At 43.4% G+C, this 20,335-nt stretch overlaps 1 protein-coding gene across 2 annotated transcripts in view; it reads left to right on the top strand.

Annotated features, from left to right (window-relative positions):
• septin8a (septin 8a) overlaps positions 1-20,335 on the top strand; it is a 262,906-nt gene that overhangs the window by 6,204 nt on the left and 236,367 nt on the right. For both annotated transcript variants that reach the window (XR_008810634.1, XM_056285491.1), the window contains exons 2-4: positions 7,604-7,718; positions 8,060-8,255; positions 11,828-12,014. Coding sequence is in view for 1 of the 2 variants with exons in the window: in XM_056285491.1 (XP_056141466.1) it covers positions 7,604-7,718; positions 8,060-8,255; positions 11,828-12,014 (498 nt within the window). In the remaining variant the exon portion in view is untranslated. The remainder of the gene's footprint in view (positions 1-7,603; positions 7,719-8,059; positions 8,256-11,827; positions 12,015-20,335) is intronic.

Genomic DNA, 20,335 nt, shown 5'->3' on the forward strand with positions numbered 1-20,335 from the left:
TGGGGTAATTGGCTGGATACAATTAGGGCAAAAAAAGGGGAAAATTCCAAAAACAAAACAAACCCAAAGCATAACATCCCTTTTTTAAGTGGAGTATTTCTGTGTGGCTTATGTACTGGCTCCTTTGGTGTTGATGGTAAGAGTTGCCAGTGCTAGCACCCTCTGTGTTGCAAAATACGATGGTTAAACCTGCAAAATACAATGGTTAAACCTATAAGTGTTGGAGCATCTTATGGCAAGGGTCTGCCGTATAGAACTGCTCATTAGCCTCAACAACCTTTGAATTTTCTGTAAACTCGTCACTACCTGCCTTCTTCTTCCCCATTTGGGTGCTATGATGAAGACTTAAAAAGTCATGTGCCATAATTTTTCCTGCAAAATAAACTCTACCTGACCGAATCATTAAAATAAGCAACTACAAAAGTATTCTCAAGTTGAATATTCTTGGTTAAGCTATTGTCTGAAATTCGTCAGTGATCGAAAGCATCAATTTAATCATCGCTGCCTTGGCATAGTGCTCTAAAATTAATTTGCGCCATTTTCTTACTTTCCATCTTGCGTTTAAATTTGACACGATGAGGTAATGGTGTATTTTGCATCTAAAGATAAGTATGTCCGCGTTTCTCCCATGAAATTGTTCCTGTCTCTTTTCTTTTGTTTTTTGTCTTTTTGCAAGAGTGAGCCCTAATGTTTGCACATGACGTGCGTGCGTGGGTCTGTGTATGTTCCTGTTTTTTTAGTTTTTTTTTTAACTTGTTTAAGTGTGTGAGAGAGAGAGAGAGAGAGAGAGAGAGGGATGAGAACATTGTCAAGATAATAAACAGGGACAGGCTGGTTTTCATCTGTCTCCCCATGGATGACTGATGGCGCATGCATGACCAAATCGTAGCCGTCTGCATTTTTGCCGCCCAGCGCAGAGCCTTCGCACTGTCGCCTTCAGCGCAAAGCAACAGCAGCAACCCGCTGATTAAAGAAACAGACGAGGGCAAAGTATGGAGGCCGAGCCAGAGCTATGCAACGGCACTATCTGTACTTTTTCATGGATTGTAACACAAACGACACTGATGTGATGTTCCTTATGGATGTTTTTTTCCTAGCTGAAATTGTCATGGTCTGGTGTTGCTGCAAAATTATGTATTCTTTTCTCTAAATTTGTGAATTCTTAATATCATCTCCATTGGGAAGGTACGCTCCGGAGAAGTTAGGTCCAAATTCCAATTTGAATGTGAATCCCCCCCTCCCCCCTCTTTTTCTGCCCAATTTTATCCGGCCAATTACCCCACTCTTCCCAGCCATCCCGGTCGCTGCTCCACCCCCTCTGCCGATCCGGGGAGGGCTGCAGACCACTACATGTCTCCTCCGATACATGTGGAGTCACAAGCCGCTTCTTTTCTCCTGGCAGTGAGGAGTTTCGCCAGGGGGACGTAGCCCGTGGGAGGATCACGCTATTCCCCCCAGTTCCCCCTCCGCCCCAAACAGGCGTCCCGACCGACCAGAGGAGGCGCTAGTGCAGCGACCAGGACACATACCCACATCCGTTTTCCCACCTGCAGACATGGCCAGTTGTGGTCTGTAGGGATGCCCAACCAAGCCGGAGGTAACATGGGGTTCAGGCCTACCAACACGGGATCCCTGTGTTGGTAGGCAATAAAATAGACCGCTACACTACCCAGACACCCCAATGTGAATTTAAACCTGATCAAGCACACACCTGCAGATTTTTGTAAATATCTGAAACCTTTTCAAAGCATGTCGGTGTATTCTCCCCCAGCATGAGGATCAGCAACAGCATCTCAGGTTGTTACTGCACATCTGATAGACTCTGCCTCTATTCAGTTAGGCAGACAAAAGATATAAAGAGAGAGAGAGAGAGCGAGTAGCAGTTTTCCAGGGCCGGTTATGTCTCTCTCCTTAGATATGTTGTCTTTCTGAGCACTGGGTGGATGGATGGTTGAAAGTCCACGGTTTTACCTCTTGGTTTATGCCTGGTTGCATTCACATTACATATTTAAACTCTTGGGGTCCAGCCTTTCCTTGTTAGTCATACTCTATGGCAAAAAAAAGCAGGCCAAGTCTGCAACCAGGCTAATTGTAATTTTTTTGTGTCTGCATTTGTAACTGCTGTTGGCTTACACCTTGTCATTAGACACATTTTATGATGTAAGGGAAGGTTGAGTAGTTAAAGGGGAGGTGTGGTCTCAGCCATAACGACGACTGAAATGAGAATACTGCTCAGTCCAGCATGTACTTGACCAAAACCAAGAAAAACGAACTTATCATCCCAGTTTTAACCTCCCTTTACTTGATACCCTTGAGCTATAGAACCAGTTATGAGGATTTCAATAATTACTTTGAAAGCAAAGCGGGTTCTACAATAGGAGCCGACATCTGAATACTGTGCTGTCTCGATAGCAGCTGAACTGGTTGGTCAGCATTGGCGGGAGCACTATTACTGCATCTGCACAGATTACAGAGCTGTATATACTTAGTATGACTGTGCGGGTGAGATACAAGTGACTATGGTATAGAGGAGACTGGTGTTGACGTGAGCTAGACTCCAACACATGACATTGGGAGTATGTGGAATGTGCTTCAGTGCTTGCCAGGCCACCAGGACGCCCTCTGTTCAGACATTTCCTGTTGGCCCAGTGATACGCTAGCCCGGGAACTGCTTTGTTTCCTTCACGCAGGATAATTAACTAGAAGCCATACTTTTACGCTGGCGTATTGCTCTTCTCTATACTAGCATGGAAGGATGGAAACATGGATGCCCGTTTGCTTGATCAGTTAGCATTAGCTGTGTCATTTCAGCATGCCTGGTTCAACTGTGTATAGTAGCTGTGTCTATTGTGTGTATTAGCTGACAAGCATGTCTATATGTTCATATGCAAACCAGCGTGCATCACACACACACACACACACACACACACACACACACACACACACACACACACACACACACACACACACACACACACACACACACACACACACACACACACACACACACATTTGTTTTTCCATTGTGAGGACCCTCACTGACTACATTCATTCCCAAGCCCATAACCATAATCTTAGTCATCAGGACTAACCGTCAAATAGCCCCTTGGAGAAAAAAAGTTAGGACCAGCCAAAATGTCCTCATTTTGCAAAAATGTCCTCACTCTTATTGTTAAAAACTTATTTGTCCACACACACACACACACACACACACACACACACACACACACACACACACACACACACACACACACACACACACACACACACCACCCATGTTGGGCAGTTGGATTTGGACTGAGGGAGTTTGTGTCAACGTCTGCAGTTCTGTCTGATCCTTAAAGATAACACAGTCAGGCAGGTTTGGCCTGTATGCCCTTTTGTGGCCCTCAGTCACTGGCCTGCCAGCCTGCTTGATCTTTTCTCTCTGTCACACACACACACACACACACACACACACACACACACACACACACACACCACTGAGGCAATGAGCCTGTTACTGTTCAGCATCTCAGCATAGTCATCTCTACGTTTCTGTAATTCCTCAGGTCTGTTCAGCACACTTCAGTTCAGTCACACTCTACTGTTCATTTCAATTTGGGAGGTCAACCCAAAATCAGCTGTGGGCCCGAATGTTCAGTTTTTGGATTAAAATGATATGCCCAACGCTACAGGCGCTGTACAAGCAGGGTGCTCAAAAGAGATTTCCCTCTCTTGGGCACTTAAAAATGTATCAATTAAAGAAAAAAAAGAAGGTATGTGAGTAAATGAGAGTAGTTTACATAACAGACAGTCAAACAACCCTTCTGGTAAACTTTACTTGGACACAAGTATGCTCTTTCAGTGTTTGTAAAATTGGAGCAGTTGGAGAATCAGGTATCAAGACATGGGCTAATGCCCAAGTGTGCTAGTTTGAAATCCTTGAAAACTTGAAACATCTGGATAGTTAATGTAAAGGAACCAAACTTGTTTTTTCTGAGTAAGTAAGTTATTACTGGAAAACTGAGTACATACTTTGCAAACCTCCCCTGTTTGCTAAGGATGTTAAAAAAGTGATGACATCAAACTGCAAGGAACAATCTGAGAGGGACCACCACTTTTCTTCAACTCTATTTTTTCATATTTTTGATATTACTTTTATTGATTTAATTAATCTCGTAAAGAATTGATAATTGTTGCTGTGTTCTCCTTCCCAGCTTTGTAAAACCCAACACAGATGTCCTACTGAAACCTAAACCCACAGGCAAGGTAGTAAGAGAGCGAGGTGGCTGTAGTTATTATTTTTTTTGTGTGGATTTTCCCCCCCCTTTTTCTCTTCAGTTGTATCCGGCCAATTACCTCACTCTTCTGAGCCGTCCCGGTCGCTGCTCCACCCTCTCTGCCGATCTGGGGAGGGCTGCAGACTACCACATGCCTCCTCCGATACATGTAGAGTTGCCAGCCACTTCTTTTCACCAGACCGTGAGGAGTTTCACCAGGTGGATGTAGCGCATGGGAGGATCATGCTATTCCCCCCAGTTCCACCTCCCCACTGAGCAGGCTCCCCAGCCAACCAGAGAAAGCGCTAGTGCAGCGACCAGGACACATACCCACATCTGACTTCCCACCCGCAGACAGCCAATTATGTCTGTAGGGATGCCCGGACAAGCCAAAGGTAACACGGGGATTCAAACAGGCGATCCCCATGTTGGTAGGCAACGGAATAGACAGCCATGCCACCTGGATGCCCGTTGATACTACATTTATTTAAATCTAGGTTGGCTGGATGACCCACCCATTGGTGACTTCATCCTTGAACCAGAGGGCGGGTTGTTAGATCATGTGTGCATCCAGACCTGTTCATACACCCATTAAAACAACATCCTATACCAATACATACTCCCAGAGTGCTCTACTTGGTATGCAAGCTGAAAAACACATTTTCCCGTAATACATCAAGTCAGAACATCATTATAAGGAAGTGGCAGTAGTAACATTTGGAGCGTCAAACTTAAAAGAATTTAACATTTCAGTCAGCTTTGGTTTGCCTATTATTTGTTAATGACATTAATTAGGTTTAAATATAATTAAAAATTTTCAGATAGGCCTATGTCAGTGTCACATTTTATGCCAATGTGACATGTAATATCACATTAACTTTTGTAAAATTTGAATTAAACTTCAAACATTAGAACGATTTCACAGTTTGTATTTTTCCTCTTCTAGTACAGATGTTGGTGTAACAACGACCATTCAGCCCAGTATTGCCTAGTGCAGCTCCTGTCAGATTACCTCAGTCAAGATGCTTGACACTAAGTCCTGCTTTGAACAACTCATCTCTGTCTCTGCCTCGCTCTCTCTGTCTCTATCTCTGTCTCTCTCCTGCTCCCACTCTAAGCTCACTTCACTGTGCTTTATTGGCTTGAATGTTACATAAACAATATTGATGTAGCAACAAAATTCGACTCGAATTAATCAAATAGAAGTTAACAATTGTTGTGTTCTGTTTGAAAGAATATGCACACTTAAACAAAAAGAAAAGTAAAATATTTAGCAGTTTAATAGCAAAATAAGTCATCTACTGCAGTCTGTGATGGGGGAGTAATCTCTCAAATTCAACATTTGATGATGTATCAAAGAACATAAATCTCTCTCTCAGTCTTCTCATGTCCTATCGTCAGCTCTGTTGGGTTTTTAATGAATCTACCGTAGTGTGTTTGCCTTGGCTATGCCTGCACATTTCCCTTAGTTTGAGTTTGGTTCCATTCAGATCAGCTCTGCCGGCTCTCAAGCTGCCTGCATCCAGTGACATCAGCCCCAAAGTATGCAGCCTCTCACTGGGAATGGCTGTGCAAGAAATGCTAGGGTGTCCACATTAACGTCAAGGTGCTGTCTGCCTCACATTAGTCCCCCCGTCTTTAATTTTCACTTTCTCTAGGTAAAGGTGGGTTAGGTTAGAAAAATCATAAGTGAAAGCTCTTTATAAGCCTATAATTTGGCTGTCCACCTGGAGTTTGTAGAACATTTGGTTGAAAAAGTCATCTTTTTTTTGTCCCCCTTTTTCTCCCCAATTGTATCTGGCCAATTACCCCACTTTTCTGAGCCGTCCTGGTCACTGCTCCACCCCCTGTGCCGATCCGGGGAGGGCTGCAGACTACCACATGCCTCCTCTAAAAACATGTGGAGTCACCAGTCGCTTCTTTTCACCTGACAGTGAGGAGTTTCGCCAGGGGGACGTAGTGTGAGGGAGGATCACGCCTCATTTCCCCTTCCCCCCGAACAGGCGCCCTGACTGACCAGAGGAGGCGCTAGACACATACCCGCATCCGTTTTCCCACCCCCAGACACGGTCAATTGTGTCTGTAGGGACGCCCGATCAAGCCGGAGGCAGCATGGGGATTCGAACCGGCGATCCCTGTGTTGATAGGCAATGGAATAGACTGCCACGCTACCCGGACGCCCGAAAAGTTCATCTTAACACACTTAGGACTTTTTTGTAAGGTAACCAGCCACTAAATGTGGTCTGATTTTAAATGCCCCCATCATTTGAACTAGAATGTGCCCACAGAATTTGCCAGCGGGGAGATTCTAATGAAGGACCATTTACCCCATAAAGCTGTAACTACACATGGTCTCCCTTTTAATTGTTGCGACAGTGGTTGACGGTCGTCGGTCGGTGGTTTATGCTTGCGTGTTTATGTAGTGCAGGTTGTGCCACTGAAATTTGTACGGACATTATCATGATGAAGTGCTAATTCTATGCTCTTCTGCATGCTGCACTACTCAACTCGACTCAGCTCGACTTTATTTATATAGCACCTCTCATACAAACATGCAGCCCAAAGTGCTTCACATAGCAAGATTGAAAGAACACAACGCCCCCCCCCCCAAAAAAAACAACAACTAGTTTTCGACATGATTGTACTATCTTTTTTGTGTTGGTTGAAGTTTAGAAGAAGCAGTCTTCTGCTGAATGGCTTACACTAGTCTTGCCAGGGCACTTCAAAATGATGCTGAAGGAGTATAGGGGAAACTCGTCAATGTCTGTTATTAATTGTGCTGAAACAGTTATTGTGATTGCTCTTAACCTACTTTTTTCAGAGTGTATTTACATCTAAAACCCAAAATAAATATTTATTTGAAACTTAGAGAGCATCTTTTTTTGCCATCAAAATAATGGTCATGTGTTGTTTTGTTCTGGAGCTTTAGATTTCACACTTTTTTATTTTCCAAAGTTATTGTTATATAAATCTTGTTTTTCATATTGCTAACCAGTCTCCTCCCCTGATCTCTAGCATACTAGTGTGTCTCTCCCTGTGTGAAGATCTCTCCAGCTCTCATATTTGTGAGGGATTAGTCTATAAGCTCATGGTCCCTGCAGGCCCTGATGACTTAACTCGTACTCTTAGGCTGATGGGTTTAACATCTGCAGAACGTATGGAGAGGCTTTGATGTTGATTTGCATAAAAAGGCAATGTCTTCAGCAGCCCATATGCCAGCCATCTCTTTTGGATTCTGTGCCTTTTCCTTAATGTGTCATCTTCTCCTATCATTTCAGTTTTACATCATAAATGTTAGTTCATTGATAAGTCCAATAAATGAACCCCCCCCCCCCTTTCAGAATGAAGAGAAGCGTAACCTGAGTCTGGGCGGCCATGTTGGGTTTGACAGCTTGCCTGATCAGCTAGTCAGTAAATCGGTCACACAGGGTTTCTGCTTCAACATCCTCTGCGTGGGTGAGTATTGCACCACAACAAAGTGTGTATGTGTGCGTGCATGCATGCATGTGTGTGTGTTGGAGGGTTGGTCTAGTGAAACACATAGAAAATTATTGCTCAGTTGCACAGCTCTGTGTCCAACAGTCTAGTCAATATTAATTCCTCAGAACAATGTGGTTAACTGAAGCAAAATGGCAGCCTTGTCCTTTTTTCTTTGACATTGAAGCAATTCATCAATATGATTTACCCAGTTGTGTTGCTGCAATAAAAAAACACGTGTCTAAAAAGTTGAGAAATAACCCTCCTGTGACTTAATGCTAGTTACATCTCTATCTTTCTCTCCCCACCACAAACCACAGGGGAGACGGGTATTGGCAAGTCAACGTTAATGAACACGCTCTTCAACACCATGTTTGAGAATGAGGAAGCTAGCCACTACCAGAATGGCGTCTACCTGCGGCCGAGAACCTACGACCTCCAAGAAAGCAACGTCCACCTCAAACTGACCATCGTGGACACGGTCGGCTTCGGTGACCAGATCAACAAAGAGGACAGGTGAGGACAGTACAACGATGATGACAATGGTTTTAATCCTGTTCACACAAATGAAGCTCTTGGCACAGGTTCAATCAGGAAGTCCTTCCTTCCCTTGTTTACTTTTCCCTCCTTTCACCCGTAGTTACCTGCTCTCCATTTAAGCTGAAATCTGGGATTTTTCTCCATAAATAGTTATTTTATCTATCTGGACCATGGAGTCAGGTTAAATAATAGTAACTGGCATAGTAACTTACATAATAGTATCACCACATACTAGGGATGCACCTATATCACTTTTTCACTGCTGATACCGATTCTGAGTACAAATCTTTACCGTTACAGAGTTTGGACCCGATTCAGTACTTTTGCTGAACGGTGCAGACTTAGACCTTTACTTTGGGTCAATGAGGAAAATAATTCAGATGAATTAAATGTTTATTCTACCATTAAAGACATGCAGGCATCCATGTGCCAAAAATGCAGTAAATCAAGCAATTTTGCCTATATTTCACTCATTATTTTAGATATTTAATTTTAGTCTTGGGTCAAATCTCCGACATTGATACTCCGTTTTAGCCTCGTGTCGGCACAAAACTGATACCAGCACCAGTGTCATGCCTCCCTGATTTCATTATATCTTGGAAAACACCGGTCTTAGACTTATCTTTTAGGTAGTTTTCTCACCCAATTTGTGCCATTTGTGATACTGGTACATTGTTAGCTTTTTTTTTTAGTTGGTTTGCTTTTCTTTCACACGGTTGTAAGCCGAAATTTTTTTTGTAAACTAGAGTCATGTGCTTGCTACTATCTTTGGTTGTTGATCAGGAATTTTAGTGGATAAAGGAAGAAAACTCATACCAGGAACCCTCTTACAAATGAGAATCATGGTTCTTGCTTCAGCTGAATTGCTCAATATATATAAATATATATTATTTACCTACATATTATATATTTAATATATTATATATAATATATATAATTACCTGTGATGGACTGACGGCCTGTCAAGGGTGTCTCCCCGCCTGCCGCCCAATGACTGCTGGGATAGGCTCCAGTATCCCCACAACCCTGAGCACACAACTTTTTTGTTTTAATTAATAACGAGATCCTGTTAGCTAAAATTTCACGCAAAATGAGGTGCGAAATGTTTGAGGGAGTATTATTTGAAAACTAGTTTTGGTTTGATGTTAAACTTTACCGGCTCAATGAACCTCGGTTGAATTCTTAAACATAGTATGTTTGCATATGTAAGCAGATGTCTGGACAGGGAGGATTAGGTAGGACGTTGGAAAAGAGGAAATGCAGTAGTGCTGAGTTTGAACTTCTGTGGGACAGAGGGCTGTGTGCGTGACCTGGCTAGCTAGTGAGCAGCTCTCACATGCCCTCTGGAAGCTGCCCCTCAGTGGGAGCAGGGGCAATCAGGCTATAAAACCCCTCGTGTTGAGGGATAGACTGTTCTACTGAGCGTGGATGCCTCGTGAACTGGCCTCACAAGGTCAAAACTGCTGCATTCCTCAGAGAAGATTGCAGAGAGACATTAGGGAAGGCTGGAAATCGGTAAACATGGTGTCTGCTAAGAGGCTTCAGAAAAAATTGTTCCACTTATGTGAGCTCTGAGTCCAAAGGATGACTGTAGCAGTGCTCCGCCACTTGTGCTGTAGATTTAACAAAATCTGCTGGTGGTATATACAGACCTTGTATTTAGACTCACAGGAGAAATGCTAGTCTGAGGACTTTGCTAAGTAAAGTAAAGTGCTGGTTTGGCTATCAGTGAGGGTTTTCTAAATCTGAGGCTAAAACGTAGAAGGGGGATTTTGTAAAACGAAAAAAAACCCCACTGCACATTTAAGATTAACCAGCGTTTACTTAGAAATGTGTCTTTCCTTTATTAACATTTCTCTATTCGTGTATCCAGCATTCACGTTTGTTTTCAGTGGTGTGATGTTGGATCATTGGGCCCTGATGACAGAAAGATGTGAGGAATCAGCAGGATATCAGTTGATATTAGTTAATATCGGTTATATTATCGGCGCGGTGGTCCAGTGGTTAGCACTGTTGCCTCACAGCAAGAAGGTCCTGGGCGTGAACCCCAGGCCGACCCAGGTCCTTTCTGTGTGGAGTTTGCATGTTCTCTCCTTGTCTGCGTGGGTTTCTTCCAGGTGCGCCGATTTCCTCCCACCATCAAAAAGACATGCATGTTAGGGTTAATACTCCTGCCTGTGTCCCTGAGCAACGCAATGGAAAGAAGAACTGGAGTTGGTCCCCGGGCACTGCAGCTGCCCGCTGCTGCTGTATAATAGGATGGGTTAAATGCAGAGAACAACTTTCATTGTAAGAATACAATTTGTTGTAAGAATACAATGTCAAAATGAGGTGGCTTTCTTTCATTTGTAAGGTTGTACGTGTGCAATACTCCATCCTTGCCCAATTGTCTAGTGTGAACTCATTTACCAACGAGTAACAAAACATCTGTCCAATCAGCTATTTAAGTGTGTGATTTGCATTTTCAAAATGTGTTAGTGTAGGGCATCTGGGTAGTGTAGCAGTCTATTCTGTTGCCTACTAACACGGGGATCACCGGTTCGAGTCCCCGTGTTACCTCTGGCTTGGTCGGGCGTCCCTACAGACACAATTGGCCGTGTCTGCAGGTGGGAAGTTGGATGTGGGTATATATCCTGGTCGCTGCACTAGCACCTCCTCTGGTCGGTCGTGGGGCGCCTGTTTGGAGGGGGGAACTGGGGGGAATAGCGTGATCCTCCCACATGCTGCATCCCCCTGCTGAAACTCCTCCCTGTCAGGTGAAAAGAAGCGGCTGGCGACTCCACATGTATCGGGAGGAGGGATGTGGTGGTCTGCAGCCCTCCCCGGATTGGCAGAGGGGGTGGAGCAGCGACCGGGACGGCTCGGAAGAGTGGGGTAATTGGCTGGATACAATTGGGAAGAGAAAGGCGGGGGGGGGTGTGTTATAATGTGCACTGTGTTGAGGTGACATACTTGTTGGTGGTAAATGTTGGTTTGTGTCAGAAACTGCCATTGGGGTGCAGGTCACATACACATGTTGTATGTATTGTATTGTACACATATTGAGGAATCTCCTATCTCCTCTGTGTAGCTTACCGCAAACGCTGGTTGATAACCCTTTTTAAAAGGTTACATCTGTCAGATGCATTCAGTCAGGGGGAATTTTTTTAATGTTTCTTTTTCTTTGGTTATGAAAAGAGCCCAAAGGGAGCCATTACGGAAAAAAAAAAGTTGTGTTCCTGGATGCCTTTATTTGTCAGCAACACCCATCACTAATCGTAAACCACTATTAGTCTGGATCTTAGGTAGCTGTTTGCCTTGACCTCGGTCTAGGTCTCCAAGCGCTGAACATGAATTTTGCACTGTAACAAAACACTGTTTCTCTGTTATCCTGGCTTAGGATCAAACACAGCTGTCGGTTGCAACACTCTCTCTGTCATTTCCTTTCTCACAAGTCTCTATTTCCTGTTTCATTAATAACTAATACATTAACAAAAAGACATATTTATGCTGCTACCTGCTGACATTTGTCCTTACTGTGATTGTTGCTCTCTGCTCTCCGTCCGCAGCTACAAGCCAATCGTTGACTACATCGATACTCAGTTTGAGAACTATCTCCAGGAGGAGTTGAAAATCAAGCGCTCCCTGTTTAACTACCATGACACCAGGATCCACATCTGCCTCTATTTCATAGCTCCCACAGGGCACTCGCTCAAATCCCTGGATCTGGTAACCATGAAAAAACTGGACAGCAAGGTACACATGCACACAGGCACGCACCTGTACTTAGACACACTCACAGGAATGCACACATGTAAAGTACAGTAACACACACATACACACACACACACACAAGAATGCACACATACATACGCGTGCAAGCACGCACAAGTACAGACACACACAGTTTCACATATATGTATTTACATATTCACATGTATACACATGCAAATAAGAATACAAACACGTGCAAACACACTCAATCCCACAAACTCACACACACATTTTCTCATATCGTAATATCTCCCTGGGCAATACACTCCCTGTCGTAGTGCATTGTCGAGGAATGATTATGAATGCCACTGAAATTCTAGCTCTCTTTCACTCCGACTGGTGTGCGTTTCATCCGAGACACCGAGATCCCTAGCCTCTCCTTCTTTTTTTTTTCAGGGTGTGGACCTCTTTTAGTGTCCCCAAAGAATACAACTGCTAAAAGAATGTCAGAATTTGCCAGGTTACATTTCAATTTCAGGATTTCAAGATGTGCTCATGTAACATCCCTATACCCTAAATCCAACTGGCTGGTTTCCCAGATGATGGTTATTTATCTACTTACAAAAAAAAAACAAAAAAAAAAAACAAACAAACTGCAAAGTTGTAAAACTGGAACATGGCCATGCACAAACCCACATCTGTATTTGTATGTGGAAACTTGATAATCTTTGTGAGGAGTGCTTAAAATTCAATCACAGGGATCTGAATCTAAGAAATATGGTCTGAGCCTGGAATGTAGTCTAATAAAACGTACTGATACTCAAGTTATATGGGGACCAGCCAGAAATGGGACCCATGACCTTTTCTAGGTCTTCATCCATTGAGTAACATAAGATAAATATGCGGAACTTTATGAAGGCCCAAGAGAAAGTTAGGTTATTGCAGCTGCAAAGAACCGAGTACACATATCAGTATGCTAGATGAAAATATTTAGGGCTAAAGACATAAAATCCAGGTCACATCAGTCAATTAGTAAAGCACACTTAAAAAAGCTTGGCACAGACCAAGTGCAGTATAATGGTAAAACAGAATAAAGACAACACACAAGTAAAAACAGAAGAAAAAAAAACAATTACAGAAATAAGTGCAAGACAAAGAGTAAGGTGATGAGCTCAACAGTAAATCAGTTTTACAGAATGACATTTTGGGATGTCCATTGAAAGTTTTACAGTTTTTTGTTTTGTTTTTTTTTTTGTCCTACAAAGCTTTAAAAATGTACAGTCCAGTGTGTGAATGTTTCGAAACAGATTCAGATGTGGTTAGCTGAGTATGGGGCACTGGATCAATTTTGTAATATACATGAATGAGATGACTGTTGTCATTGGAGACACGTTCACTGACTTGGCCTCAATTATACAGCCTGGTGTATAGAAACTCATCACAACTTTGCCCTGAAGGTAACGGGGGGGGGGGGGTGTGTGCGTGAGATGGGGTGATGGAAAAGAGAATGGGACAGAGGGTGAGCAAGTGAAATAGATCCGTGCGTCATTTGTTTCTGTGCAGATGTTTTGGAATTTGCAAGGTTTTTCAAGTGTGAAAGCTCGTAACTGCATCCGGATGGCCCGGTATCTAGATAAGTCTGGTTGAAAATTTGTTTCCTTTGCAACAATAACGAAATAAAACGATTCCTTAAATTACCAGCTGACAATAACAGCATGGTGAGTATGGCTGCAGAGTCTTGAACCAATGAGGTGATAAGCATATTGCTTGATATTTGTGGGGAGAAAAATAATCAAAACCTGAAGGGGCGTGTGGAAAAACAAGCATATTTATAAAAAGATTGCTTAAATGCTCACTGCAGTGCAAATAATTAAACCACCGGACCAGTGAATGGTCTGGTGTTTTTTTTTGTTTTTTTGTTTTTGTGGATCTCCCCCCCCTTTTTCTCCCTAGTTGTATCCGGCCAATTACCCCACTCTTCCGAGCCGTCCCGGTCGCTGCTCCACCCCCTCTGCCGATCCGGGGAGGGCTGCAGACCACCACATGCCTCCTCCCGATACATGTGGAGTCGCCAGCCGCTTCTTTTCACCTGACAGTGAGGAGTTTCACCAGGGGGACGTAGCGCGTGGGCAGATCACGCTATTCCCCCCAGTTCCCCCTCCGCCCCAAACAGGCGCCCTGACCGACCAGAGGAGGCGCTAGTGCAGTGACCAGGACCCATTTGCACATCCGGCTTCCCACCAGCACACACGGCCAATTTTGTCTGTAAGAACGCTCGACCAAGCCGGAGGTAACATGGGGATTCGATCCGGCGATCCCCATGTTGGTAGGCAACGGAATAGATTGCTACGCCGCCCGGACGTCCCAGTATGGTCTGGTGTTTTGATATAAGCCCTAACTGGTGACTATATGAACATAACTTCATCTTCTCACCTGTGAAATCTGGTGTCTTTCCTCCCAGTCTTCGGTCCCAATGTGTTGCATAGACATCGAAGTTATCTGACACATCCTGATGTTTTTGAGACAGTCTCTCTTGCTCAAGACACTGTTCACTATGCAATCCCACCAAATGGGATCACTCCTTCACTCACAATGCTCTATCTAGTACGTGGGCGATGATGACTAATGGAAAAAAAATTGAACAAGAAAAGTAACCTCCTCCTCGACCTTGCCTTTTGAAAAAGCGCCTGGGATCGGTACCGTCTTGCATCCATGCTTTTAAAACTGATCTAATAAATGTTCACAAGTTCAGACGTTCTTTCTGGTTGTTGTTAAGTTGTATCAATTCAAGTGATTACAAAGTGACAATCACTCAACAGAATTATGGACTTCAAGCAACTGGCTTATAATGTGAAAGCTCGGAGGAACGACCCACATGGATGTGGATCACCGATCTGTAATTAACTCTCTGTGATTTAGACCAACGCAGATGCAGTCCATCCGAAACAAAGTGGACGAGTGTGAAAGGCCTTATAAATGCTGTAGAACACTCATCGCTGGAATGGTCACGCCATCATCATTGGTGATGAAGCCACAGCAACACACTTGGAGAGACGAGTGAGAAGTGATTAGAATCTTAATTGTCTAAAATCCCAAGTTGAATATTTGGCACGTTTCTGAGTAAAAGACGGATAAATTTGACAGGGAGAGCAGAGTAAAGATAGCGGAGAAAGTGGAAGAGAGGAGTAGGATCGATTAATTGGTAAAAGCTAAAGTCTCATTTGTGTGTTCTGTCTTTGGTGATTTGAATGTATCAACATTCAAATCACCAAAGGGAATGGCTTCACCAAAAGAAGATCAACGTTTTAGAATGGCCCAGCCAGAGCGCAGACCTGAATCCATGTCAACATGCAGGGCCAGTAGAGAGACTGACATGCCCTTTCTGAACACATTCTTTAACATTGGGAGTTTGAATCATAACCGAAAATAGGCGTGGTTTTATGAATTCAAAGCTTTTGGCTACTGTCTTCCTGGGTGTTTGCGTGGGTGGGACTCGGTACCGCTCGTCACTTGCTGTAGAAAAAAATGGTGGTAGGCCTATGGCACGGCAGTGCAATACAACTTGGCGAATACTATGTTCGATGATACAAATAACTGATAGATGATAGATATTTAGATAAATAGATTAGATAGACAGATAGATAAATAGATAGATAGATAGCAATATGTCATAGCAAGATCGATAAAGTCTCAGCAAAATAGCACAAACTCGAGCCAAGTAGCTAGCTATTCCCCCCAGTTCCCCTTCCCCCCTGAACAGGCGCCCCGACCGACCAGAGGAAACGTTAGTGCAGTGCCAGGACATATACTCACATCCGGCTTCCCACCCGCAGACACAACCAATTGTCTGTAGGGACGCTTGATCAAGCTGGAGGTAACATGGGGATTCGAACCAGCAATCCCCATGTTGGTAGGCAGCAGAATAGACTGCCACGCCACCCGGATGCCCCCTTCACTTTCACGTTAAAGGTGAAAGAAGTTCTGACATTATCTTGGTGTCATTTTTTTTCATCACAAAAACCTGACATTTTAACAGGGGGGTGTAGACATTTTATGTCCACTGTACCAACAGGTTTATTGTCTAACCACATAAGCAGTCTGTCATGTCAACAACCATCATGATGCACCTGTTTTTCTAGACCTTCTCTTCCACTTAGCTGCTGAAAGAGCTGCTTCAGGAGGGGCGGGTCGTCAGCTTCAGCCCTGCTTATGTCTGTATATGCAATGATGACACATCCTCAGCAAAGCAGATGGCCACGTTATGCACAAAACCTGGTGCCTTGCCTCAGATAGCCATCAAAGCGTGGCTGCCTAGCTTTGCCAGCTGATTCCTAATACCATCCCACGCTATGGTCGAACCTCTGCCAAGGGCCGCTGCACTGCAGCCAACTGCCTCCATTGTCACATGACACGTGAATCTCCCCAAAGTACCTCCCTTTAAACCGCTTGTCTGTTTCTGTCTGCAGGTATCAAACAACCTGTTTTTAAGACACTGGATTTTTTTTTGTCTCATAAGATTGATATATGAGATTTATTCATTTACTTTCGTGGTCCCAAGGGTCTTAATTAAGAATTTGTCACATCATAAATGGTCATGCAAATTTGCAAAAAACCCTTTTTTTTTTTTGAGCTGGCACCTGACCCAAAGTATATATGACCTGACCTTTGCCAGCTGTCTTCTGAAACCAGCACATTGTTATTTGGCCAACATTTCATTCATTTGTACATAATGACTGCAGCTCCCCTTTACTAAATATGTTTATCCCTACGAATGAACCAAAGCATAGCAATAATGATACACTAGAGCCATGCGTATTAACCAGAACCAACTCTCCATCCCGAGCGTGAACTATAAGACATGCAACCTGTCTCTCCTATGGTATACCGTCTCATTTTCTCTTGTTGACCACTTTTCTGACTCTGATAAGCACATTTTTGGTTTGAGGTAAAAAAAAAAAAAAAGACCGACATTTTACAGCCAGTTTAAAAACAAGAGGCCGACATTTTACGGCCAGATTTGTAAAATCATAGTTGGATCTGCTAAAAGGCCTTTTTATCCAAAATCATTTCTCAGAGTTCTCATTCGCTCTTTTTTGTTTTTCCTTTTCCCGGTTGGGTGTTTGTGTTACACTTTAAAGTTAACCTTATCTTGCTGGTGAAACTGTTGTTTGAAAGCAGGCCAGCTTTGAATGAGCAGAGAGAAGTTGTGACACTGCTTTGTTTTGTAGACTTAGCAGGATAATCTATTTAGTAATGTGATTTGAATGTCGGCTGTGATTGATAATGTTGATGTATGCATGAATGTGACAGATGTATGCATGGATACATCTGCCACATGCATGCACTAAAACATGCATTTTTGATGGGAACAAAAATGCATTCATTTGAAAGCGTTAATCCTCGTTATTAACTCTTAAGGGACTATGAACCTATGTGACCGTATTCTTCTCCCATGTGAGTTATGGGAAAAGAAGGCACATCGAAGAACTTGGGGTCAGATATCCTAAAAATGATAGAGGCTGTGCCCACATACTGTCCTGCTGTGGCTGGTTGTGAATGTGTTTAATGCTTAGGGTAAAATTTCAAGTGCATATTTCAGCTCTTAAATCTCTGATAAATGGGCCTGTGAGTCGCACGCAAAGCGATAGACTTACCTTTGGTACTGAAGCAAGTTTATTTCCAGCGGGAGCACCAGGGTGTGTGGATTCAGCTATATCTGGGAGTTGGCCAAAGATAAGTGAACTGAGCCGTCATGTATCTGCCAGTGAGTGCTAGTCCTGTCACAGGAAACACAGGCCAGTCGAACCGAAACCGACTGACATTTACCTTCAAGCACTCAGGTTTTGTTGTCAGGGCAAGACAGTTTTCTGCTGCACAATCCTCCTCCCTCTTTTAAATGCCATGAAAAGCTTTCTAGATGCTGAAAAAGGCCCAGTGAGTTCCAGAACTGGAGCTTGAAATAATAATGATAATAAAAAAATCCAGAAGTTACTGTGTTCTGTGGCAATAGATGGTTGAAGGCAAGAAGAGGGATTGAATCGGGTAGCCATGCCTGCGTGGTTAAATCCTGAAAAGGGGCTGGGAGTCATTACCGGAGGTCTATCTCGTGATGATGATGGATCCAGTTAGGGAAAATACTGTAAATACAGCTAAATAATGTTTTTTTTTAATTGTTTTCCCCCTTTTTCTCCAATTGTATCCGGCCAATTATCCCACTCTTCTGAGCTGTCCCGGTCGCTGCTCCACCCCCTCTGCCAGTCCGGGGAGGGCTGCAGACTACCACATGTCTCCTCCGATACATGTGGAGTCGCCAATGGCTTCTTTTCACCTGACATTGAGGAGTTTCACCAGGGGGACGTAGTGCATGGGAAGACCACGCTATTCCAACCAGTCCCCTCCCCCCCGAACAGGCCCCCTGATCGACCAGAGGAGGCGCTAGTGCAGCGACCGGGACACATACCCACATCCAGCTTCTCATCCGTAGACACGGCCAAGTGTCTGTAGGGACACCCGATCAAGCCGGAGGTATAACAGGGATTGTAACCAACGATCCCTGTGTTGGTAGACAACAGAATAGACTACTACGCTACCCGGACGCCCCTCAGTTAAATAATGTTTAGCAGTTAAGGTTTTGTGATACCTTCGCCCCTTTTCTGTCAAAATTTAAAAGAAAAGTCATCAGTCACTTTTTAGCTGTAGGTGTTTCCTTTTTTCAAATAGTAATCTTATCATTCAAGAGAATAATTTGGCTAATGATGCAGTAGAATATGATGAACCTGTAAAAGGGCTCCAAACAAGCTTGACTCCTCCACAGAGACACAGTGTGACATGGATGTCTGGGTCTGTGGCGAAATCTACTTGATTTGTGCAACACAGTTATACAAAGTTGGAGACAGCAGTTACACACAGGCTAACTCTGCTCATTTCCTCTACATCTGCTGCTGATTGGCGGCCGAGCTGAGTTTATTTTTCATAATTGCTGTTTGTTTTCATGTATCTGCTTGGAATCTGACTGATGCGATTTTTTGTTACAAATGGCGGCATATCGTACCACCTCAAACATTATCATTGTCATCTTTTTAGTCTTGTTTATGTATTTAATTTGGTCTTTTAATTTGCTTTAGTTTAATTTCATTTAAGCTGCTTTATCTTTTATGGCACAGCCTCAAAGAAATGCATCTCTAATTCCTTGGCATGTTGGCCCCAGATGCAAACTCCTGATCATGTTGAGATCATTTATTATTTTCCTCTCCAATCATCACCAGAGAGGTGAGGATGTCAGAGCAAACCAAAACCGTAGCATAGCATAACATGTGCTTTTTAGTGGACACTTTTACACAAAGGGTCCTGCAGTACCCATGAGTCCAGAAAGGTATAGTGTTGGTGGTTCATCAGTCCTCTAACCTTGGTGTTATAAATGCCATGGTCTGCACAGCGAATTAAGCAGTTTTACTCTAAAGGCAAAATACTGCATTTTTATCAAACTACTTTTATGCAAATTTTGAAATTGAGAATAAGCAAAGCTCAATGGAAATGCCTTATGTAGCAAAACACTTTATTTTCAATGGAAAAGCTGATGTGTAGAAAGTTTTTTTTTTTTTTTTTACTTTTCAATGTCTCCAGTGGCAAATCATTCTTGCTAACCCTTGACAGTTTTCCTCTTGAATGTTTTTGATGATGTACTCCTGCAACAGGGAGATCGTCCGTTTGAGAGTTTGAAACCAATTTATGGAAACACGACTGATTCACATTTGAATTTGAACTTTCCAAACGTTCGGCCGGATTCGATTAACATGGGCGTTCGTGTAACGTCGTGGTCTCGTCCGTTGCCTAACAACAGAGGAATCGCTGGTTCGAATCCCTGTGTTACCTCCGGCTTAGTTGGTGTCCCTACAGACACAATTGGCCGTTTCTGCGGGTGGGAAGCTGGATGTGGGTATAAAAAAAAAGATTTGGTTAACATTTGGATGGAAATCAAAGAAAGTTGAATCAGTTCATCTGGAGACAAGGTTTATTGACAGAAACATTTCACCACTCATCTAAGTGACCTGTCTGACTTCAGGTACTATCCCCACTCTTATAAACAATACAGTTGCATAACGACCGAAACCAATGATCAGTTTCATATGCAAATATGGGTGTGACCATTAATTAGAGTTTCAGTGGCCATGTGTACTATTCACAGAGGATTTGGGAATGGTTGCAATCACAGCATGTTAAGATGGCGACAGATGTACTCTTACCCCCCCCCCCCCCCGATTCAGGGATGGTTGTTTCCTCTTCACATAGATGGCCTCTTTGACTCCCCGTTCAAACCAGCGGGCCTCCCCCTCTCAAGGATGTGCGCATGCTCATCCTTGAAA

This window comes from Lampris incognitus, chromosome 8 (genome assembly GCF_029633865.1).
Source record: "Lampris incognitus isolate fLamInc1 chromosome 8, fLamInc1.hap2, whole genome shotgun sequence".
Lineage (NCBI taxonomy): Eukaryota > Metazoa > Chordata > Actinopteri > Lampriformes > Lampridae > Lampris > Lampris incognitus.